This window comes from Camponotus floridanus, unplaced genomic scaffold (assembly GCF_003227725.1).
Source record: "Camponotus floridanus strain SB8 unplaced genomic scaffold, Cflo_v7.5 scaffold77, whole genome shotgun sequence".
In the NCBI taxonomy this organism is placed as follows: Eukaryota; Metazoa; Arthropoda; class Insecta; order Hymenoptera; family Formicidae; genus Camponotus; species Camponotus floridanus.
The window spans coordinates 456349-482892 of NW_020229846.1; the positions used below are offsets into that span (position 1 = coordinate 456349).

At 29.1% G+C, this 26544-nt stretch overlaps 1 protein-coding gene and 1 long non-coding RNA gene across 2 annotated transcripts; both read right to left on the reverse strand.

Moving 5' to 3' along the window:
- Nucleotides 1-354: 354 nt before the first annotated feature.
- On the reverse strand, nt 355-2579 carry LOC112639598. Its single transcript, XR_003123587.1, has 4 exons — nt 2522-2579; nt 1601-1824; nt 1348-1507; nt 355-677 (listed from the first exon to the last, which is right to left on the reverse strand). It is a non-coding gene; the product is annotated as an uncharacterized LOC112639598 (long non-coding RNA).
- Nucleotides 2580-2918: 339 nt separating this feature from the next.
- Nucleotides 2919-5475, reverse strand: LOC112639596. Its single transcript, XM_025414133.1, has 4 exons — nt 5214-5475; nt 4750-4911; nt 3549-3587; nt 2919-3012 (listed from the first exon to the last, which is right to left on the reverse strand). Exons 1-4 carry the CDS (start codon nt 5410-5412, stop codon nt 2978-2980), a joined length of 435 nt encoding a protein of 144 aa, XP_025269918.1. The 5' UTR covers nt 5413-5475; the 3' UTR covers nt 2919-2977.
- Nucleotides 5476-26544: the final 21069 nt, after the last annotated feature.

The window sequence follows — 26544 nt, forward strand, 5'->3', positions numbered from 1 at the left end:
AAGTTACAAAATACATACAATAATACGGATACAGATTATAAGAGAATTAATTATTAGATATATCACATTTATTACTAATAAAAAAATCAAACAATTATCAAAGAAATTTTTTAGGAAAAGAAGATAATTTAAGTTTAAAAATAAAATTCTAAAAATTTCTTTGATTACAAAAATAAAATCTCAAAAAACTGAATAAAAGTAATTTCACTGGAAAAAAAAATTCCTTAGAACTTTTTTTTCTATAATAACTGTTTTTTGATAAAATAATAATTAATTTGAAAACAAAATGTTGAATTGAACTTAATAAAAGTATAATAAATTCGTAAATGTACGTAATGTTCATCGATTTAGCAATATACACAAACTTGTCTTTTTAAATCTTTGTCTTTCAAAATAAAGTTTATGCTATAATAGACAAGTTTAAAAAGTATACATACAGTTATGAAAAATAATATACAAATTACAAACACGTATTTTTGTGTTATGTTTAAAAATATCATGAAATGAACAAAAAGTAAAATTCAACACAAATTATATGTACAAATGCAAACATGTTTACAATGAGGAATCCGATTTTTCTTCTTTGTTTACTCTTTCCTTTGCACGTCTTAGCCATGCTTTGATAGCTTCCTCAACTTCTTTTCGATTTTTCGCCGCTTTACATAATAAAGCACTTTCTAGATAGAAAGAAAATATAATATAAACATAATTATATATTTAAAATATAAATGATTATATAAAAAGTACTGACAATACACGTAAAAATTTATAAATATAAATCTATATTCAGACAAATTTAGATTAAGTTAATAGTATTATTTTTGTTTCTAGAAAAATATTTAGTATTTATATGTTTTATCAAAAATAAGAAAGACATTGGTTTCAAAATATATAATCAATATTATTAATATTATCAATATTATCAATATTATCAATATTATTAATATTATCAATATTATCAATATTATCAATATTATTTTTTATCAAAAGTATAATTCTTTTAACATTGTAGTAAATTTTTTTATGTCACTTCTCATAATTGACAATAGCTGTATTTCACAAAACGCATATATATACATTTATATATGTATTGCATAGTAAAATGTAATAAACTGTAAAAAAATACATGCATATGCGCTTTGTAAAAATTAGCTATTTGATCAACTTGTGTATTTTTTATACAAATATACAAATTATACATTTATGAGAAGTGACATAACAAACTTATTGCAATATTAGAAAAACTATATTATAAAAATAGCATAATTGATTATATACTTTAAAACCAATATCTTTTCTACATTAAGTTGTGTAATGTAAATTAAATATATTTAGATAGCAATTTACCTTGCAACACATTTGCAAGAAATAGTTTTCCAAATATTTGTTTTTTTTTAGCACCTTGTCAGCTATACTATTCAGCAAATCTATTTGAGAAAAGAATCGACAATCATCGTTTTACAAAATCATATGGAGTAGCTCCTCCCATTTTTGAAAGTTCTCTTACCTAAGAAACATGTAAATTATATGTAATTAATAATAATTATGCTAGTAATTAGCAATGAAAACCTGTATCAAAGGAAGAATACAGATAACTTACAGTGGATTAAAAATTATTTGGTTCTTGAAGATACTCTTCTACTTCATTCAATTCGTCTAAGCGTCGTAAAGGAAAATTGAATTTATTTAAAAATGTAGACTCATTTGTATGTATTGTATTTGTATCTTCTTTTCTCAAAAATGTAATTTTTATATCTTCGTAGCATTCTTTTGTCACTTCTCTGAGAAAAAATAATTCTTTAAACACTCTTCGGAATTTTTCATCTAAAAAGAATAAAACAAATTTTAATATAAATACAATTAAAACTATCAACTTTACAGTATAAAAGCAATTAATTAAAATGTATTAAAAGCATTTAAGATGTTTAATGCATTATAATACATATCATAATTTTTATGTGTAGGGCAGCATGTACAAAAATTTGCATTATCAGTCTGTTTATCAGCACTTGTGCTGCAAATACCATTATCAATTTGCTTATTTGCACTTGCATATCTATGCATATTTACATCTGTGCATAAAATAATTTGTTGCAAATTAAATATTAATATATATGTTAGTAATACAATTACGTGTAATAGTCAGTTCATTTTTTGATCTAATGTAATAAATTTGATGTAATGTAATGTTCTAAAGTATCAATGAAAATAGTTTTGTACGTTTCTACATTTCAAATTAATTATAAAGCACTACGATAATCTTCAAAGGAAAATAATTAAAAAATGAAGCAATTTATGAAAATAAGAATTAGAAAATATTAAAAATTATTAAAATATTAGAGAAAATATTAAATATTTAAAATTATAAATATTAGAAATAAGAAATCGGCTCATTCTATATATATATATATATATATATATATATATATATATATATATATAATATATATATATTATTAAAATATTCTCAACATTTTTACTAAATAATAATGAAACATAATAATGAAACAAACAAAAGTACCTTTTTGGGAATATTTTTGCTGTATATTGGAAGTATACATATGTACATTTGTATTCGATGATTCAAATACATTATTATTATTTGAAGATTCTTCATAATATTTCTCTCCAATATTGTTTTCTTTATTAGTTGTATACATTTCTAAAAGATCAATAAATAATTAATACAAATAATTGTACATTTATTTAAGTTATATTGAAAGGATAAACAAAATAACTTACCTATTGGTTTATGATTTTTTTTGTTATAAGATTTTCTTTTTATACATATATCCGAAATGTTATTATTATTATTGAAAGAGACACATGTTATATCTAAAAAATACAGATCACAATTAAATAAAACGACAGTCCATAATTATTTCTTATCAGTAAACATTTGCAAACTATTTTTAAATGAAAGGTTTGTGTCGAAAATACCTTTTTGTGTATTCTTTCTTTGTGGATTCTCTCCAACTCATGTGTATACTTTTTTAGTTCTAGAAAAATCCTCTGAAAAATAAACAGATATTAAAATAATTATACATAATAAAATAATAATAATAATAATACATTTCCAAATTAATTAAATATATTATAGGCTTTTTTAATAATAAATCAAATATAAGTAAAAAGAAAGAACATAGAAATCAATGTAAGTTGTTGAATATATAGAAATAAAATTTTTGTAAATATCTAAATATCTAAATTAAATATCTAAATTAAATATCTAAATTATAAAAATAATCCTTAATTAAGATCTAATATTTCTAAGAACTCCAAACTAAAATAGAAATAAGAAAAAAATACGGAATAAAGATAATAGAAAAATAAGCGAAAAAAAAACAAGCGTGGATCAGAACTAAATCAGAAATCGAACATCTTTCGTTTTTCAGACTAATGTTTTAAAAAATATTGTGAAAATATGTTCTTTCTTCTCATTTATATTTGATTTAATATCAATTAATAATTACATATGATTATATAATATTAATAAAATAATTTGCTTTTATAAGCCATATATTACAAAACAATAAAAAAAAACTTACTTGATATTTGGATTTCTGTATCAGAATGTTCTTTTAAATCTAGAAAATAAAATACATTATTATATTTTAATTTTTAAAAAATCAACATATATTTATCTTCATTTCTCAAATGTCAAATAATCTAATGATACAAAAGCATTATGAAAAAATCGATTTTTGAGTGTTTAAAAAAAAACATATATATATATATATATATATATATATATATATATACAGGGTTGGGCAAAAGTCCGGAAACGGTCAAATATCTCGAAAAGGATCAACTATAGCGAAAAATTGTAAATAGCAAAGTTGTAGGGCTTAAAAAAATGTACCTAATGATGACTAAAAATTTTACTTTGAGTGGAGGACGAAGATCATATAAAAGTCAAATTGAATTTTTTAAATGGAACTGCCTACTTTTTATTGCATATTCTTATAGCTGACCTCGAGAGCTTTCCAAAACACTATAATAAAATATTTTTCCCTCAAGCATTTATCGAGTTATGAGGCTTCAAATCATTTCTTAATTTTACATAAACCGTAAAATATCTTGTAAAATATTCACTTTTCGATTATTTTACCTTAATACTTTTATGTACAAAATAATGAGAGGAATCAATTGGTCTAAAAAAAAACACATAATTGTTCCGAAGAAAAAATATGTAATTGTTAATTGCAAATTACATATTTTTTCTTCGGAACAATTATGTGTTTTTTTTTAGACCAATTGATTCCTCTCATTATTTTGTACATAAAAGTATTAAGGTAAAATAATCGAAAAGTGAATATTTTACAAGATATTTTACGGTTTATGTAAAATTAAGAAATGATTTGAAGCCTCATAACTCGATAAATGCTTGAGGGAAAAATATTTTATTATAGTGTTTTGGAAAGCTCTCGAGGTCAGCTATAAGAATATGCAATAAAAAGTAGGCAGTTCCATTTAAAAAATTCAATTTGACTTTTATATGATCTTCGTCCTCCACTCAAAGTAAAATTTTTAGTCATCATTAGGTACATTTTTTTAAGCCCTACAACTTTGCTATTTACAATTTTTCGCTATAGTTGATCCTTTTCGAGATATTTGACCGTTTCCGGACTTTTGCCCAACCCTGTATATATATATATATATATATGTGTGTGTGCGTGTGCGTGTGTGCTTGCGCGTGTGTGTGTGTATGTACGAAGCAGTAAATATAATAGAAATAACTAATCATACCTAGTGGAGATGGCAATGTCATATCATTATATTTATCAGATTCAGAACTATCGCTCTCATATAAACAGTTCTTTTTAATTATTCGTTTTTTACTGTAATCTGAATTTGAATCTGATGTATCCTCAGCTTTTTTAGCTTTCAGTCTACACACTTGATAACTTTCTGAAAAAAATTATAAGTTTTTAAGTATTTAATTTACTAATAAAATTATTCAATATTGTATAATATTCCATATAATACATAATATTACAGAATATATCAACCATATTTCAGAAATACTGCTGCAATATTGCAAAAATATTTTTCTTTTGAGAAATAAAAGAATGTTGCGAAGAAAAATAAAAGTTTTGAGGAAAGAAAATGCAAATGAAACAGATAAAATTAAGTTTGTTTTTAAGTAATATTATATGCTGTACGGGATATGTTGTATAATAGAGAGTTGTATTATAATAATATATCGTTTCCGGAGGTACTATTTTTAAAGACATATACTTCATAGTTCGCCCATGAAGAATTAAAATCAACATGATCTTTTATTGCTTTTAAAGTTTTTTCTGTTGTATATGGTGGCCAATAACATCTGCCGTTAGTAATCCAACTTGTTGACACCGCTTCGACAACATTTTCATCTTCAAATCTTACAACTGTCCATATTTTCTCCATTTCTTTGTGATAAATATACTCACGTTGTATACGCAAATTGTATAAGAATATTATATACAATACATACACAATAAATTATTTGAACAGAGAATCTGTAAGAAAAAATTGAAAAGCAAGTTGTTACTTGTAATTATTATTTACTTAGAATCTTTAAGTAAAAAGTAATTATATTATATAAAGTAATTATACATTATATACTAAAAAAAATCGTATTTTATTTCTCTGATTGTGAATGTAGTAACGGAAATATTACATGTATAATTTAAAAGATAATTTCATACATTTGTTACATATTTGATCGAGTCGCATAAATGTAAGAGGCCCTAAATCTTTAGCAGCATATATATTTAAAAATGATGATTACAAGGTTTTGTATAGAAATCTTCAAATAATAAAAATTCTTGGGCAATTAATAATATGCTATCAGTGGTAGAAACAATATTTTTTATATTTATTATTTTATTATTAATTGTGTAACAACAATTGTCTGGATCAGTTATTCTTAATATGAATTTATTTACAATTATTTCTTCATATTGTACAAAAGAAATGTTATTAATTATTGGTACTTTATGTTGTTTCTTCAGAATTGGCAAAGAATGCAATCGATTATTGCCTAACGGTATACAATTATTTAATTCATATTTACGGCGAATTATTTGTTCTAATGATTTTTCTGGTTTTCTTAATAATTTTTTTAGAGACTGTTAATAATTCTCAAATATAAATGCACCAAATTGATCTAATGTTCCAAATCTTGCAACATCATCACAAATGTGTAACAAATTATGTACGTTGTAAGAGACCTGATCTTTACCATATAAAATTATAAATGTTTTGACAAAATATTTCATTAGGGATTTTGCATAATTTATATACTTTTTAGAATTTGCATAAAATACAAGTGGCTACGTGTAGAGATAAAAAATTTACATATCTATCATGACTAATAACAGATTTAAGAACTATGGGGCCTGTATATAAAAGAAACTGTCGAAATTCTGTTGCTTTCCAACGCTTGACTTCATTGAGACTACGAGGTTTACGATTAAAGTCTATCGTTATATTACATTTTAGATCAACTAATGACTTAGAAATATTTGATATTTGATTATATAACAATTTTCTTGGTGGATTTCCATAAACCCATAACATAAATAGTTTTTTAACAACCCCTAGACAAATAACCCAGTAAGCAAAAAATTATTACCACAACGTTATTATAATGATATTCACTAACATAGTAATGTTGTCAAGTATGTAGTTTTTAACATTGTATGCAACATCATTATGAACAAACTTTGATACCGATTTAGAGGTTTCGGTAATGTTGAAATAACATTTTCTATGTCGTTACAAGTAATATTGCATTAATGTTGTTTTAACATTCTGATAATGTTTCTCATAAAGTTAAATCAATAATAAAATAACCCCAATAGCCAAGTCTGCTAAAGCAGATCTTGTCAGGGAATCTGTTACAAATTGTTATCGACAGAAAGATTACAGAATCGATGCAGGTTCTGATATATCATGTGTTGTCGGCAGAATGTGAACAGAAATATAACAAAGCTTGTTAACATAATCAGTCACCAGATTGGCAAAAATCAAACAGATGCTGCCGCATTACTTAGTGGCAGAAATTGAACAGGATCTGTGCGATGCAATTTGACAACAGATTGTCGGCAAAAATCGAGCAGGATCTGTGCATACAATCTCTGATAGCAGATTGATGGCAGAAATGAAACAGGGTTTGCATGATTCGATAGTTCCTTCATTTACCGCTACGTGAGCTGTACTTTCTCGTAATTGAATTTCTGTCAGAAATATATATAAAGTCGCGAATATGGATAAAAGACTAAAAATTTAGTAATTATCATTTTAATTTCTATTACTTTAATTTCTGATCTTTGATACAAGCAAATGAGAGTCAGAATATTAAACTGATTGGAATCAATATGATAAATGAAAAATTATTCATGTACTGCCTATTTGATGAGGTATAAAGCAAGAATTTAATTCTAAATATAATAAATTACATCTCAAGTTTTACAAGTTACATTTACTTTTATCATTTACTTTATTATTAATTTAATTAAATTGAATTAGTCCTTCGCTATATGAGATATAACTACGATATTACATATATGTTATTTTCTAAGAAAATTCTAATTAACTTGCCGATAATATTGTTATTTAGCACTTGTAATAATCAATTTTGTTGCATTTATATAACATTAATAAAAGTAAGCGCAAATCTTGTGAAGTTTCTGCTGTCAATTTGCCATCAGGTTGCATGCGCAGATTCTGTTCGGTTTCTGCTGACAATCTAACATCAAATTGCACGCGCAGATCCTGCTCGATTTCTGCTGTCAATCTGCTGTCGGTTTATGCTGACAGATTCTGCTAGCAGAACTCAAGCTTAATGCGGACGCAATTGATGCCAATCTGCCGCAATATTCTGTTCGAATCTGCTCGCATGCTGCTGGCAGACTGCTAACATTTTGCTTACTGGGAACATTATTATCAACATCTACATAACTTAATATTAATATCACAGTAATATTAATTCTAATATTAATTTAATTGATTTTTATTATTTTATAAATATTATATATAACGCGCGTGTGTGTGTGTGTGTTTTCAATAATTTTTCAATATTAATAGAATGTCTAAATATATATTGTATTTTTGTATTTCTAAATATTATTTTTATCGTTTAATAAGGAATAATAATACAAATATATATACATATAAAGTACAAGAAAATATTTTTTTATTTCTATATAATTAAATACAAAACATGTATTATAAAATGAGATACTTTCTCGATACCTCAAAATATAAAAAAATACTGAGAAACAAAAAATAAAAAATATATCAAACTAAAAAATATTCAAAAACATAAAATATTAACAAAATATATAAAATGTAATAAAATATTATAAATCAAACTTATATTTGCCTCATTGCACTGAAATCAAACTTATATTTATCTCATTGCACTTCTTTGAAGACTACTTTAAATATAATAATATAAAATATAATTTAAATTAAATATTTTAATTCTATATTTATATCTTATAATTATAACATTTCTTCTCACTTTTCTTTTTCTGGAAAATATAAAATTCAATTAGTGAAAAACTTATAATAATCCAATTTTAGTTCATGTAATATACATTTGTAAGAATATTTGAAGTAATTAATTAACACAGAGAAACTGTTAAGAGAAATGATAATGTCTGGATTTAACATACTTTCTTTCTTTTGGTCGTCTTACGGACGTTTACAAAACGAAACCATTCCATCATCAATTGTTCGAAATCTTTTTCCGTACTTCGGGGAAATTTACCTTAAACGCTTCTGGAAAAACTTTTATGTTATATATGTAGCATAAAGTTCTATAGGCTTTTCTCAATATCCCGTTCATCCGTTCATCCGTTCATCCGTTAATTGTAAAAAAATTAGAAATATAAAAAAACAATTACAGATTCTGATACCACAACCAATATGTATTATGATAGAGTACGAGAAGGTGACGTAGAGCACAAGACACGTGCGTATATTTTACCGTACACTTTATTCGGTATACTACAAAATGAGACCGTCGATTGGTTTACAAAGTGCGTATTGCGGCGCGGACAGAACAAAAGGTCGACGGAGGAAGAAGACGGAAGTGAGACAAGAGACTTCTATAGCGAAAAACTTCCGGATGTGAGTCGCGCCATCTAAAAGCACGACACGGGCGACTCCGCCGATAGATAATCCATAAGAGTTCATTGCGGGTCGCATGGTATATAGATCTTTATTACCAACACTTCCCCTCGAACCGCAATGAGGAATCGACCTCATCTAATTGATAGATTTAAGCCCAAGGAGTTGAACGCAGTTTTCAGCTGAACACTGTCTTCCCCTTGGTAATCCTTTGGTAAGAATGTCCGCTGTCATCTCGTCGGAAGACACATGTTGGATGAGAACTAGCTTCTCCTTGACGGCGTCACGCACGAAATGGTGCCGAATATCAATATGCTTAGAGCGTTCATGATGGATGGGATTTATTGCCAGCTGCTGGGCACCGACGTTATCGTTTTTGATAACGACGCTGGTTAGATCCACTCCGAGTTCCTTGAATAGCCTTTTCATGTACAGGGCCTCTTTGGTTGCTTCCAATAAGGCCATATATTCCGCCTCGGTCGATGATAGAGCAACGGTCTGTTGCTTTTTTGACTCCCAGCTGACGGCTCCGCCGTTCATCATGAAAACTTTATTACCAACATATTATAAATTTATTTACTTTTTATACTTAGCATAATATGAGTATCTCCTATCTTGAAATTATTTTTCTGTCCCGTCCACGAACACATACAGGCCAAATTATCATCAAATGTTGCAGCTAAAGCTCTTCTTCTAACGAAGTCTTTTTCATTTTTCCCACCAATTTGTAATATTTTATTCTAAAAAATGTTTAAAATTAAAACTATGTTTATATAATTTATTGATAAACGAATTCACTTACTACTTGCATAAAAGCTTCTTGATCATTTTTTAATATATCATCAAAATCAAGAAGATTTTGAATAGAAGTTAAGGGAAATTTTTGTTTTATTTTATCATCCTTTAGCATATAATATTCTTTGCCATATTGTTCACTATTTATTTTAGCTAAAATCAATTTTGTGGTTTCTTTAATTTCTGAAAGTGATTGCTAATGATTGCGTTTCCCTTATATTTGTTATTTCAGTTTCAATATTGTTCAGTATCGTTTTCAAGTCTTGTATAAAATTTAAGTCTGTAGTATTTTCATTGTAGATTGTAATTGGTACATTATCAATGTTATATTCTGTTAAGATATTATCTGAAAAATATAGACATTTTTATAGAAAGATAAACATTATTTGAAAAATTAAATATATAAATGTTTCTATTAAAGATGTTTTTTTACATAAGTCGCTATTTTTATTACCATTAATATCTTGTGAATTATTTAATTTAGAATTTTCATTGTCCTTATTGTGTTTGAAACTAAAAATAAAAAATATTTATTTTTAACAGGTAAACTTTTTTTAGTATTCAACTGTGAGAGATAAAATTTTAAGTGCAATAGTTAAATTCATGGGACAATAATATAATAGTATGGCGTTCAATTCGACCAATATGAAAAGCCTTAAATTCAACTCTTATCTGAAATAAAACATTTTCCGCAATACATATATAGTATATAATTTACGTTAATTATAATAATAGAAAAAATTTTGACCGTATATCGCTTAAATGTGAAAAACTAAATTATTATTTTATGTAGATTTAATTATTTCCACGTAAAAATATAGCAGCAATTTTTAATAATTTTACAAATTTTGTTGTTTTAAATTTTGTTTTATATCCTATTTTATTTTATTTCTAATTATAAATTTTCTCTTATGAGATTTTTTAAGAAAATAAATCTAGATTAATATTATTAAATACATTTACATTTATTATTAATAAATTATTATATATAATAATTATTTTAAAAATTTCTATATATTGTCTTTTTTCAAATAAAGTAAAATTCAACAGAAGTTTTTTTAGAAGACAAAACTTAATTCAAGATTTAATTTAATTTAAAATATATACACAATTAAGGGTTGTAAACACTCTTGAAAAAAAATAATCTATTTATCATCATAATTTCGATCAAAGAATATAGAATAATCATATAATTTTAAAATTCGTGAAACGTTAAGATTAAATTTGTACAAGCAGTAAAACAAGTAATTCATATTTCTGAAAATGGAAATATGTTTGCATAAAAAAGACTTAAAAATTAACCTGCAATACCTGATTTATGTGATTCCTTGGATGATAACAATCTCGGAGGATTAGGAAAACTGACATAGTCGTCATATTTATTATTTATTACTTTTCTTTTCCCCATTCTTGATTCAGCCTCTTCAGATTCCGATATAGCTACAATCTGTTTCTCTGCCTCTGGCTGATTCATAAGTAGATATCTAATAATAAAAAGGAATTATAAATTACAAAATTCATAAAATAATGTGCATATTTGGTATTAAATAATGATGCTATATACATATAAATAATTTCCATTATATACATATAGAGGTAAATATAAATTAATATGAATGCTATACGAAGTGTCATAAAAGTCAGAAACAGATTTTTTACAAGACTACTGGCAATTTTTATTAAAAAGAAAAAATTATACGTTTCGACCAATAATCGTGGTTCTCCTCAGGAATACATTAATTATTATATAAACAGTTATGTATAAATTGTCAAAGCTCATTTAAAAATATATGCGCTAAATAGACGCGTTGGAAAGTACAGTCTAAATCACAGGCTAGTTAATAATAAAAATTTTTATTAACCGGCTTATGATTTAGACATGCTTTCTAACATATCTTTTTAGCGCATATATTTTTAAATGAGCTTCGACAATTTATACATAACTGTTTATATAATAATTAATGTATTCCTGAGGAGGACCATGATTGTTGGTCGAAATGTGTAGTTTTTTCTTTTTAATAAAAATTGCCAGTTATGTCATCTTGTAAAAAATTGGTTTTGTTCATTATTTACTGGCGACATATAATATTTTAATTTTTTATATATATCTTAAATTATAAAATCTATTATAATACAAGTATGTAAACATTTCTTTTCATTAGCATGACAATTAATAAAATAATATTAGTGCCATAAACATGTACAGGGTGCTTCCGCAACATACAGATCGGTAAGTCGGGTTGCCTATCTGACGATCGGTCTTCTTTTACCGACCTCGCATAATTGAAAAATAATAAAATCAGAGGATCGATCATGTAATTTTTTTTCATGAAAAGTGAAAAAATTCCTTGATTCATACATTGAATGCAAATCCGTAGGGAATGAGGAAAGTAAAATCAGCTTTTAACATTGATATAGTGTAATTGTAATATTTAATAACATAAATAACATTATATAAAGAAGATCTTAAAAATAAAATTCGAAAGGCGTGTGCGGAAATCACTCCTCTGATAATTCAAAAGGAAAAATTGAAGGAAAAATTTTATGCGGAGGATTGCTTTATGTTTAGAAGAGAATGGCGGTTACGTTGAGCATATATTGTGAACATTAAAAAATAGTTTTTTGTTCAAATTCATTATATTTTATCTGTGTTATTATATTTCAATTGTGTCATTTTATGTTATTAATGTTATTTAAGTTATTTATGTTATTAAATATAATGTTATTTATGTTATTAAATATTACAATTACACTATATCAATGTTAAAAGCTGATTTCACTTTCCTCATTCCCTACGGATTTGCATTCAAGGTATCAATCAAGGAATTTTTTCACTTTTTACGAAAAAAAATTACATGATCGATCCTCTGATTTTATTATTTTTCAATTATGCGAGGTTCGGTAAAAGAAGACCGATCGTCAGATAGGCAACCCGACTTATCGATCTGTATGTTGCGGAAGCACCCTGTACATACAATACTTTCCTGACTTTGTCAAGCATAATAATCTAATTTTACTTACCATGTTTACTAAAGATCTGACATTTATATTTCATAAAATTGTCTTTAACGGACATTTCTTTCACAATTGCGGTTCTAATCATGCGGTTTTTCATTCCTGTAGGCCAATAACAATGATGTGGTTCATCCAACCAAATTACGGGAACCATCGAAAAGTCTAAATCGTCAAATTGTACAACTGCATACTGAAAAAAAAAGATAACATTAGATTACCGAAATATACAGGGTGTCCCAAAACTCATAATCAATCTTTCAAAGACAGATTCCTGGGATCATGTGAAGACGTTTTTTCCTCAACGAAAATGTCGAGGTACTAATAATTTTCGAATTATAAGTGATTGAAAATAAGAGGTTTTTCGTAAACTAAGCTGCAGAAATAAAATATTAAGAAAACCATATTCTTCGATTAATTTTAAATAGAGTTTACTTTAGTTGAGTTTTAATTTAAGGCTTAATTACAAAAATATATGATGACAAAAATTGGGAACATGCAAAAAAGATGGCCTTCATCGACATTTTCGCTGAGGAAAAATTGTCTCGAAATGATCCCAGGAATCTGTCTTTGAAAGATTGATTATGTGTTTTGGGACACCCTATATATTCATTTTTTACTTATTTAATATGTATAATTATTTTTTAATAAAAGAAAGTTTGTTGCGTATTTTGCGTAAATCTCTCTCTCTCTCTCTCTCTTAGGCAGTTCCACAAACACAGTTGCACCAGACCTCTGATTTCTTATATTGTGCGGTGAATTCTTCAGAGACACAGAGTGATTTGTCGCGCGTACTTCTTAGGTTATCAATAATATTTTATATTACACATAATCGAATTGTCACGATAATAATCCAAAGATTAAATTCATCATCTTAACTACTGAGTAATGTGATATATAAATCATAATCAATTAAAAAAAAGAATAAGAACAATCAACAAATACTAAATTTATATTAAATAATAGTTGTATTATATTGTAACAAGTAATTAATTTCAATTTACAAATCAGTTTGTGTGTAATATTGACACGAAACAATCATTTATTTTGAAAGCTTTCCTTAATATATCGTCAGCAGATGTGATATGTTCTTCATCAGTCATTTCAACAGAACCACACCAAAATATAGTACTTTCCATCGGATTGTCAAAATAGAGTGTTATTTTATAATTTTTATATTTGATATAAAATATATTATCAATCCGTAAAATATATCAATTATTTTTATAGGTTGATTATTTTGTAAAATAAAATTACAGTTGGGTTCTTTAACTTCCATTCTAAAATTTTTATAATATATAGCTGAAAAACCTTTTGCTGATTTATTGTTTATTAAACGAAGACTATCTTCTTGAATAAGATTTTCTTTTTCTTTATTAAAGGAGGAATGTTTATCATATTCGTTTACTCTTTTTATAAATTGCGATAGTGGTTTATTTGACATTTTAATCATCATTTTAATTGTATGCATATAATTTTCGAATGGAAAGCAGCTGAATTTATCTAATGAGCCAAATGTCTTCACGTCTAATGTTAAATGAATGAGATTGTGAACGTTGTGATTAACAAATTCGTTGCCATATAAATTACCAAATTCGTTTACAAAATACATTAATAACTCGTTAGCATAATCAATATATTTTTCTAATAAGTCTTGGCAAACCAAAATTCTAATTGCACTATGTAGAGAAAGAAAATGAAGAAAGTATTGGTCTCTTAAAAATGGTTTCATTAGCCATGGATAATATAATAAAAACGTTCTCAATTCAACAGCTTTCCATTTAGCATATTCTGTTATTAATCTAGGCTTTCTGGAAAATTTACGGGGAGTTGATTTATATATTAATTTTATTCTTTTATATATATATATATATATATATATATATATATATATATACAGGGTGTCAATTAAGTCCCGGGACGGCTGAATATTTTCTCATGTAAGGTATTTTTGAAAAAGGTCAAGGTCATTTCTGAAGTAATTTTCAACGAAGAATTCAACGGTGACCTTCAATTTGACCTTGAGCTTGACCTTCAAGGTTATTTGAAGGTCAAAGTGTTTTTTTTAAATAGGAACCCCTATTTTTGATTGTATATTCTTATAGCTGACCTCGAGAGCTTTCCAAAACACTATAATAAAATATTTTTCCCTCAAGCATTTATCGAGTTATGATGCTTCAAATCATTTCTTAATTTTACATAAACCGTAAAATATCTTGTAAAATATTCACTTTTCGATTATTTTACCTTAATACTTTTATGTACAAAATAATGAGAGGAATCAATTGGCGTAAAGAAAACATATAGTTGTTTTTAAGAAAAAATATGGAATTGTTAATTGCAAATTACATATTTTTTCTTAAAAACAACTATATGTTTTCTTTACGCCAATTGATTCCTCTCATTATTTTGTACATAAAAGTATTAAGGTAAAATAATCGAAAAGTGAATATTTTACAAGATATTTTACGGTTTATGTAAAATTAAGAAATGATTTGAAGCATCATAACTCGATAAATGCTTGAGGGAAAAATATTTTATTATAGTGTTTTGGAAAGCTCTCGAGGTCAGCTATAAGAATATACAATCAAAAATAGGGGTTCCTATTTAAAAAAAACACTTTGACCTTCAAATAACCTTGAAGGTCAAGCTCAAGGTCAAATTGAAGGTCACCGTTGAATTCCTCATTGAAAATTACTTCAGAAATGACCTTGACCTTTTTTAAAAATACCTTACATGAGAAAATATTCAGCCGTCCCGGGACTTAATTGACACCCTGTATATTTATAGCATCAATATCTTCTTTGAACAGACGGACTTCTTTATTTCCTTTAAGCCAAAATCCCAATGAACGTTTTATTATGCCTAATAATACCAGATGCATATAATCCAATGGAACACTTTTAATAAAATCAATTTCTAAATCACATAAAATAGATGTGTCTTTGTGAAAATCTTCATCACTTTGAGAATAGAATTCTTCATTAGTTCTTAGTTTTGAATTCAATTCAGGAAAAGTCATTCTGTTCTTTTGAAATGATCCTTCAGCGTAACATTTAGGGCAACTTGCATAAAAATTAAAATTTTTTATACACAATACGAACGATTTTGTAGGAGCATCACAGAGAATTTTACTAATTCTTATTTTCACTATTTTATCATATAAACATAAACCTTCGTTTTGCAAAATCTTTATTTCTTTAAAAAATCTTAATAGAAAGATGTTAGAGTTGTTTGATTTAGTTTCTCCGTGATAAACACCTATAGGAAATGGTTTGAGTTTCTCCAATTCATCGATTTTTATCAAAATAGACCAAAATTGGCTACCACTACTTTTCGTGAGAGGAAGTCCATCAATATTTACTGATATATTAACTTCATTACCTTTAAAATCGTTCTGAATTAATTTTAATAGCAATTTTGATTTTAATCCAAAGTGATAATACTTTCCAGGAAATAAATTTACTATTTTATTGTTTATATTTTTTGTTTTAAAAAGAGTCCGTGTATCTGAAGATAATAAATTTAATTTTAAGTCTGATTTTATTATTTTTAATAAATCGCTAATAGCTGTTTGTGCGATATGATGTCCAATTGTCCAACATCTGAGATGATCTTTAAAGATCTCAAGTGATGATTCGGAATTACAAGATGCAAACAATGCATCAGATAAATTACTTGAAATTTGACTAATTTCTAATAAATTTTGAGATAAACTATTGTGTGTTGGTTGTTCTACTGAACATAAGGATGCTGATGAAACTTCTTGTATTTCTTTTCTTTGAGTGTAATTTTTACTTAGACGATTTTCTTTTGGTATATCTTTAGCATTTACTTTAATATTTTGTTTTAACTCTCTTTAAATACTTTTCGGTATGACATCTTTTATAAAACTAAAAATAAATATTTAAATTTATAAAATTTTATTTTAGCTTTTATCTGTTAATTTATAACGTAATTATTAAAATAACGTAATTGTTATAACGTAATTATTAAAAAGTTTGGATTCAGTTCGTGAAAACATTTTAATGTAGTTTTTTATGTATTATATTTACCTTATATGATGAACAACTTGGTTTATCCATTTTCGATTGACCTCTATAATCAATAAAAGACAAGTACAAATTAATAGAAAAAATCATAGACAATCATATATAATTAATATAATTAATATAATTATTAATATAATTAATATAATTATTTCGTTTTATAAAATTAAATTTTATGACATTGTTTAGAAAAAAATGTGTAAATGTTATAGAAATCAGTATGTATATGAATATTAATGTGAGTATTGCTTTTATTATAATCTCTATCTGCTCTCTCTCTCTCTCTCTCTCTCTCCTCTCTCTCTCTCTCTCTCTCTCTCTCTCTCTCTCTCTCTCTCTCTCTCTCTCTCTCTCTCTCTCTCTCTCTCTCTCTCTCTCTCTCTCTCTCTCTCTCTCTCTCTCTCTTTCTTTCTCTCTCTTTCAAACACATACACACTAACAAATTTTGAACTTATAATCATACGTGCACATGTATCCAATTTCCTTAACATTTCTATATAAGTCTTTATAAGTCTTATACACAGTTTCAAAGGCAAACAGAAAAACATTCTACAACACAGAATGTTTTCTCTGTTTGCCTTTGAAATAACTGATAACTTAGAAATGTTTTATGATTGACTAGGACAATTCTACAATAGAACTTAACACGAATAATTTGATTTTATAGAACTCACTGAAAAATCCGAGAACGAATATTTAGACAAATCTCTAAAAATAACTTACAAGATATTATAACACACTGAAAGAAAGAAACACTTTCCTCTTCTTTCGTGCAGCACTATAACTCGCAAAAACACTAACTTACTTATTATACGAGATCGTGTAAGAGCACGTGGCACGCTGGCAGCCGGCACAAGTGTTCCGAAGTCAAAGAACAAAAGAATAAATCACGCATACGCAATAGAGCGTATACGCATATCCCACCGAATGTTCCTTCTCAGTAACGTATTAGGTATCGTCAGGCCCGTTATGAGAAAGAAATTAAGATATATTATGGAAAAAATAGTCTAAAGATATATATGAAATAAATAATACGACGTTTAATAACAACGCGAATGAACTCCTAACTGGATGTTATATTATTATTTATAATAAACATATTAATAACATATAAAAAACATTTTGACTAATGTTTCTAAAATATTTTACTAATATTTTAAGAGGGATGTTATTAAATAACATTTTTAAAATATTTATAAAACATAAATTAAAATATTTTTTAAATGTTATTAATATGTTTATTAGAATATTTAAAAAATATTTTTAAAAATATTTTTAAAATATTCTAATAAATGTATTAATAACATTTACGAAACATTTTGACTAATGTTTCTAAAATATTTTATTAATATTTTGAGAAAGATGTTATTAAATAATATTTTTAAAATATTTATAAAACATTATATCATAATGTTTAGAAAATTTATATAAAATCAACATTTTAAAATGTTGATCAAATGTTTCTTGCTTACTGGGAAGATGCATATAATCTAAAAGAAAGTCATATGTCATGTCTAAATCTAAAATAGATTCTAATATTGTAGTACCTACATGATGATTTTCCTGTTGTTTAGTTCTGAATTCACTGTCACAACGCAAAGTCAAAAGTTATCAATATTAGGAAAACAGACACGATTATTTATATATGCTTCTTGTTCATAACATTTTGTGCATAAGTAAAACCCTGAATGACCTTTAGTATAAGTGATAAATGCCATTGCCGGTGCATCGCAAATAAAAGCTTTCACTTTTATCGAATATAATTTTGTGTTAAAATATATACCGTTAAATATTAGATTATTTATGTCATTAACTAAATCTGTTAAAAATAAATTTGCATTGCTTGGTTTTTCATTTCCATGGTATATTCCAACAATTTCAACAATTGAAGTGTTAAAAATACAGCATAATATAGGATAAAACTGACTACATGTACTCTTAGCAATTGGTAAACCATCTATATTGATTAAGATCTCTATGCAATTTGAAGTTAAACAATTAGCGGTTTTTAACAATAGGTTTGTGATGCAGTGTTCTAACCCGAAATGATAATATATGCCAGGTTCTATATGTTTAATTCTTATCTCGAGATTTTTAATAATGTTCTAGCATCCGAGGGAAGCTCAGGATAGTCTGGCTTTAAAATCATTAATAAATTGTTAATAGCTAAATGTTCAATATTATATAACATTGCCCATTCTCTTATTCTTAAAATAATATTTTTAGGCTGTAAGTCATTATATATATTGTTATTTACGATACATATATCGTTATTTATACTATTATTTTCATCTAAATAATTTTCATTAAAATTTAGAGATAAATCATTTGAAATAAAATTATTTGACACTACTGTTACGTTCAGACCCTTGAAAGGTCGGGCCATCTGGAAGAACGCAACCTACTTACCCGGTGACATACTTTCGGATGTGCGTACGGATCGGGTCGAGCGCACTGTCAGGGGCCTGACACAGGTCAGTGACCACAATGATCCCTTTAACTCTGTGAGTGTCTTAGGCCGTTACGCTCGTTGGTCCCTTTTTGGTAAGAGAATCAAATCTCTTTTACTCGGGACGGGACCTTGTGCGATTTCGGAAATCAATGGAAGTGAGCGGGAAAATGTAAATAAATTTATCCTTTATTATAAATCAAAATTTATTCAGTGATTATGAAGGATGTTACAAAAGAATGTTTTTAGTGTGTGTTGTATTGATGTGAATGTGTAATTCCGCGGGTGTTACAACAGTACGGAGGACATCAGCCAGGAATAAATAAAAGGAGTTTTAAGGTTGCTAAATCCTGGCTGGATTTTACAATTCTTTGCTAAATTCTGGATTTTTCCTATTTAATCTGTAAGGAAAGGATCTAGAAGAATAGATTAAGGAGGGAATAAAGGTCCAAGGGTCATCGAACTGGATGGTGGATGGAGGGAATTTTCTTAACAGGGCTTGGAAGGGAACGGCTAACGGTAGGTGTGACCCAAGGAGGTACCAAGGAATTATTGAGTCGGCAGGGGCAGTAGTTAGATAATGAAGGAATTCTTCGTGGTCCTGGACCCACACAAAAAGATCCTTCTGGAATAGGGAAATCGAGGAGAGGAAACTGGGATATAAAGTAGCTTAGTCGATCACAATGGGAAGGTCCAGGTGTCGGATTGGGGAGAGGATGTTCCGACGGGGACTCTGGGGGGAAGTCAAAGGGATGGGAGCTCTCGTCAAGGTCGGGATCTTGCGAAATCCTCCGGATCCTCGAGGAACTCTGAGGACTTCGAGGGGGTGGAAGGAGATGGAGGATCGGAGTCGAGGGTAATTACAGGTATGGGAGACGGAGACCGAGATTCTAATAAAGGTACGGGAGAAGGGGAAGGAGAGGGTTCGAGAGTGGATGACGTAAGAGGGGGAGGAGAAGGTTCGAGTAAAATCGGGGTAGGAGACGCGGGGTGACGCGGAGAATGATGGTGAGCTCGGGACAGGTGTGCCGGGGAAGAAGGAGGAAGACACTGGGAGAAGATAGGGGAGTAACTAGGTGCAGGGATCGAGAGGGGTTTGCTATGTGAATGCGTGTTAGTGTCACGGTGTCGTCAACGGGCGAAAGGTTACTAATACTATTTATTCTATCGTCATGGGGGAATTCCGCCGTGAGTTGAGGCTGTTCCTCCCTAGAACGTTTGTTCCGACGATTCCGCCAACGCTTTATATTCGAGCGGGAATTGCGAGACGACACTAATAGAATAAAAGGTACGCTATTTAGTCACGATAATTATTATAGGAAACGGATGATTGATCAGGGATTTTAGGTCTCTATTGAGAAACGATCTTTAAGATTTATTAATCGTTCGATCCTTTTTATTTGTAACACATCCGGCCATGGTTTTTGAAAAAATAAGTATACAGGGTGAGGCATCTAAAACAGGCCACCTGAATAACTCCGTTGGTAAGCCGAATATAAAAAAATTGTTCAGACAAAAGTTGTATGGTTTTAAGGGGGACATATGATGGTTCATTAGTTTAATCTTGAAGAGCCACCCGAAGGTCACGTGAAGGTCAGCTCCAACTTTTTAAATGGGACACCTTATATGCTTTTGCATATTCTTGTAGCTCATCTCAAGAGCTTTCCAAAACACTACAATTATGTTAGTTTTCATTAAATACTTTCCAAGTTATGAGGCTTGAAATCATTTTTTAATTTTACATAAACCGTAAAATATCTTGTAAAATATTCATTTTTCGATTATTTTACCTTAATACTTTTATGTACAAAATAATGAGAAGAATCAATTGGTGTAAAGAAAACACATAATTGCTTCGAACAAAAAAATGTAATTTGCAATTAACAATTATATTTTTGTATGTATATACCGGGTGTTTCAGACCACCCGTACACCCCATTTTAAAGCAAAGGAAGTGGTTATTTTGAAAAATGTTTCAGACAAAAGTTGTTGAAGATAAAGTAATGCATTACATGGGTAAATTTGATTGACCTTGGGTGGCGTCGTGAAGGTCATGTCAAGGTCGACTTGAATTTTTTAAATGGGAACCCCTATTTTTCATTGCATATTCTTGTAGCTTATCTCGAGAGCTTTCCAAAACACTATAATTAAGTACCTTTTTATTAAGTACTTTTTGAGTTATAAGGCTTGAAATAATTTCTTAATTTTACATAAACCATAAAATATCTAGTAAACCATTCATTTTTCGATTATCTTACCTTCATACTTTTATGTACAAAATAATGAGAGGAATCAATTGGTGTAAAGAAAACACATAGTTGTTTCTAAGGAAAAATATGTAATTTGCAATTAACAATTCCATATTTTTTCTTAAAAACAACTGTATGTTTTCTTTACACCAATTGATTCCTCTCATTATTTTGTACATAAAAGTATGAAGGTAAGATAATCGAAAAATGAATGGTTTACTAGATATTTTATGGTTTATGTAAAATTAAGAAATTATTTCAAGCCTTATAACTCAAAAAGTACTTAATAAAAAGGTACTTAATTATAGTGTTTTGGAAAGCTCTCGAGATAAGCTACAAGAATATGCAATGAAAAATAGGGGTTCCCATTTAAAAAATTCAAGTCGACCTTGACATGACCTTCACGACGCCACCCAAGGTCAATCAAATTTACCCATGTAATGCATTACTTTATCTTCAACAACTTTTGTCTGAAACATTTTTCAAAATAACCACTTCCTTTGCTTTAAAATGGGGTGTACGGGTGGTCTGAAACACCCGGTATATGTATGTATGTATATATATCAGAGAGAAACCTGAGAGCGACCACCAGTCTCGACGGGCACATTTCTCGATGCTTGACGCACCGTCTGACAAAGTGGACGTGAACTATGTCCATTACACTCGGTAACGAAACTTGATTTGTGTCTATGATATGGTTCATGTCCGAACTATTCAGAGATGAACAGTCGGAACCGATAATCCATCGTTCTGTCTTTGTCTCATCAATGACAGACCACGCGACTGCCACGCGACGAGCTTACGATTTTGCTTTCCCCTTTCTCTCGTCGCACTTTTACGTTCTTCGTTATGATGTAATAACGAAATGATCTTCACATAATCCTAATTTTCTAAGGGTATTGGCAGACAAGTTTTCCAGCTTTGTATATCCTGTAACAAAAATACAACACATTATGAAAATTACGATTACATGCTTACTTCAAGCTGACATAGCAATTGGTATACCGAGTGTTTGGTAAAAAAATTTTTTATGTCAGGCGTGTTGGTTATAATCAATTCGATAAAACGCTACTTCATAATAGCGCTACTTCATAATAGCGCGTAGCAGTGCAAGTAAGATGACTGTTTGTCACGGCGCTGACCCGAGTTTGAATCTCCCTGCTGTCGTTTTTTTTTTATTTTTATTTTATGAAATAATAAAATAACAAATAATATGTATTGAATTTGGGAGCAGAAAAGGCAAAAAATTAATAAAATAATGACAATTATTGCACAAAAACATACCTGTATTGCGTATCCATGTATTGCATCTTGTATCCTTCTGCATTGGAAATCGGAATAGCCGTTTCCCATGCGAAAATTCTCCCATTCTTACATTTTTTGTACACACACTTATCATAATAACTATCTACAGGGCATTGACTCGACATAATGATTGTTTATTATAATGCAAAACAAAAAAATATAAAAATAAAATTAAAAAAACTTAAAAGTAGAAATAAAATAGAAATACAACACGTGATAAAAAAATAAAAAAATTACAACCAACACAATAAAAGCATACACGCACGTACGTGTACACGCAGAAATATTTACAGATAATGTGTCGTGTTCTATAAAAGAAACGATAACACGTGTTGCAAAATACACAGATCTTACAGATCGTTAAAAAAAATATAAATTTAAAACAATAGAAGAGATCTATTATGCACAGATAATGAAGCACCGCAGAATCGAACGTCACTTGTAAAGCTCGCTACGCTGATTGATTATTTCCAGCGTGTTGTCGCGCATTACTTGTTTTATAGCATTAAATAGCCGCGAAATCACGACAGTGAAATGTAATTCTTTTATATATTAATAAAAGATTAAAGAATCTGTTTATTGTTAATGTAAAGTTATTTTGTATATTATCATACAAAGAATTATAGTTTCAACTGGTTTATCTATCTTTTTGTTATTATTTTCAAAATTAAATATGATCATAAAAAATGATTACATAAAATTAATCATCCGAATTATCGATCTCATCAAGACATGAGCCAGGATGATATTTATCATAAAAACATGAAAAACATAATGTAATACAATATCTAGCATTGGATGCTGTATTGTGCCGTATATGTGTGAGCAATCTTATTGAAACTTTATTTTTTTACAAGAAAACTATTCACAGCACTCGATATACTAGATGTTGTATTACATTATGTTTTTCATGTCTAACACTAACACGCAAATACATCAAAGTAAGATATCATTCGCATTGATATGTATATTTTTTGAATTAATTAATTAATAAAAAAATATAAAATAAAATATTACTATAATAATATGAGAATTGTAAGCATTTATGAAATACAGATATAATTATTTTAAATAGAAAGAAAAGGTTTTATTAAAAAACTTTTAATAAATGTCTTTATAATAAATAAATAAATTTGTCTCTATGTATTGGACGCCCAAAGTCGTCTCGAAATCCTATCCGAATTATGTAAAATGTAGCGCGTGAAAGATGAGACGGGGCCGACGAGAGATGAAAGGAGACATGAGCTTTATGATAGAAAATCATCGTTCGCCTCATGCCTACGCCGCGTGATCTGCCATCGTTGGTGAGACAAAAGCAGAACGATAGATTATCGACTCTTGTCTAACTCTCATGTCCATCTCATGTGAATAGTTATGAACCATAGCTCGGACACGAACCATAGCTCGGATACGAACCATGTATCATTATCGGCTATAATGGATTGTAGTTGACGTCCACTTTGTCAGGCGGCGCATTAGGACAATGTGCTCGTTAAAGCGAAGTGGCCGCTCTCAGATTGGGGATTGCCCGATTAGACACAGTACGATTAGACACAGCCAATCATATTGATCGATGCCTAGGGTAACCAGCACGATCAAGCACGATTAGTCAATCAAAGCTAGTTGTGTCCAATTGTACTGTGTCTAATCGGAGGTGTCTCCTCAGGTTTCTGTCTGTATATATATATATATATATATATATATATATATATATATATATATATACAAGGTGTCCGTCGATTTTCGACCTAAATGAAATAAATAAGTAGATTGGCGAATTAAGAAGGAATGACCTGTATTGTTTTGGGATTGTTGCAATAATTAACGAAATATTGAATAAAAAAGATCGGCCAATCTGCGTGAGTAAAAGCGCGCGGCGACGAGAGTCGTCCCACCGTAATCCGATACTACGAGCGCGGCGAAGCGGTGGGCGGGTCGCTCTCCGAGACATGATGGTTTGCGATATATCGCAATACCGCGCCGACAAATGACCCGTCCCCCCTTTTCGTGGCGAGAAAATGATGCGCTATCATTTCCACACCACCTTGCGGTAGATAGCATGGTGCGCTTTTTTTATAATGGTTTCCCCCATAGGCCTATTCCACTCTCAATTTAAAAATTATTCAAAATGCTATTTACTATACGCTGAATATATCGTAAATGTAAAAAATTAATGGATAATACCTTTACAAAAATTGATTCGTGGTTGAAAATCCCTCGATAAAATGTATTGCACGCGTTGATAATGTGATACGATGATAAAATTCTTCAAGAATCCTTTCTTCATCTCATACACGAAGACGCATTGCTGGACCGGTTATTCCGATATTATGCACGACACTCAGTTTCACATAATTATTGCACAACACGTAAAATTGTACAGCCACTTGGTTTTCGTGCACGCCCGAGAAATGATTCCATGTAAATTGTGGCCGCACGATAAGTATTTTCTCCCGCTATTCCGTATGCCACAATCATATTCGTATATTCCTGCAGAGTACACTTCACTTTCTCTGTTAATTTACTACGCAAACACAAGATTTTTATTAAAACGTCTTAGCTCTCGCACGCTGTTACCAGACTGCGTACGCCAGCAGCACGCAACTACAGCTGAGCGGACATGCGAGTGTAATCATAGTGCGCAGGCGTCGAACTCACACGTACGCTTATATATATATGTATGTGTGTGTGTGTGTGCGTGTGCGTGTGCATGTCGTGTGCGTGTGCGTGTGCGTGCGCGTGCGCGTGCGTGCGTGCGTGCGTGCGTGTGTGTGTGCGTGTGTGCGTGTGTGCGTGTGCGTGTGTGTGTGTGTGTGTGTGTGTGTGTGTGTGTGTGTGTGTGTGTGTGTGTGTGTGTGTGTGTGTGTGTGTGTGTGTGTGTAGAATAGGTTGTCTTTAGGAATCTTGGGGGAGTGGGGGAATATACGTAAATTCTAATGCTGAAATCCAAAACGAATGGATAAAGATCTTAGGAGATTTATTCGCGAATTCCAATGCTGAAATCCAGAGCGAATAAATAAAGGAAATATTCGTGAATTCCAATACTGAAATCTTGAACGAATGGATAAAGCTCTTAGGAGATTTATTCGTGAATCGGAGATTCTAGGCGAATTAGGAAGAACAAGGAATGAGGCTGGAGAAGAAGTGAGACAAGGATTGATTGATTGATGGATAGTAATTAGTAAAGATTTAATGATTATTAAACTGTTTAAAATTATTTGTCAGACATAGATTTTAAATTATGAGATAGTAAGATATGGGAAAGGGAGAAAATGAAAATTACTCAAATTTACTCACAACTCGTTGGGATCACAAAAATAAATGCGTTGATAAAATTGGAATGGCTAAAGTCGGAGGTTTATAATATGAAGAGTTGAATAATGAAGATGTTCATCAGAAATTTCATATGATGCACAATTAAATGTTGACAAAATCATTTTCACTGTGATATAAAACAAATTAATAACTTAATTACATAATGCAAGAAAAGAGATACCCGAAGCTATATAATTTTAAAATTGAATGACTGAGTCTTGACTGGAACTGTAAACTGAACTGT

Bases quoted from the DNA above. Each gene is read 5' to 3' on its own strand.
- LOC112639596 (XM_025414133.1), bottom strand. From the start codon at position 5,412: ATGGAGAAAATATGGACAGTTGTAAGATTTGAAGATGAAAATGTTGTC. The intron at 4,912-5,213 runs GAAACGATATAT...AATTTTTTTCAG, and splicing joins CTTTAAAAATAGTACCTCCG to AAAGTTATCAAGTGTGTAGA. The intron at 3,588-4,749 runs GTATGATTAGTT...TTTATTTTCTAG, and splicing joins GACATTGCCATCTCCACTAG to ATTTAAAAGAACATTCTGAT.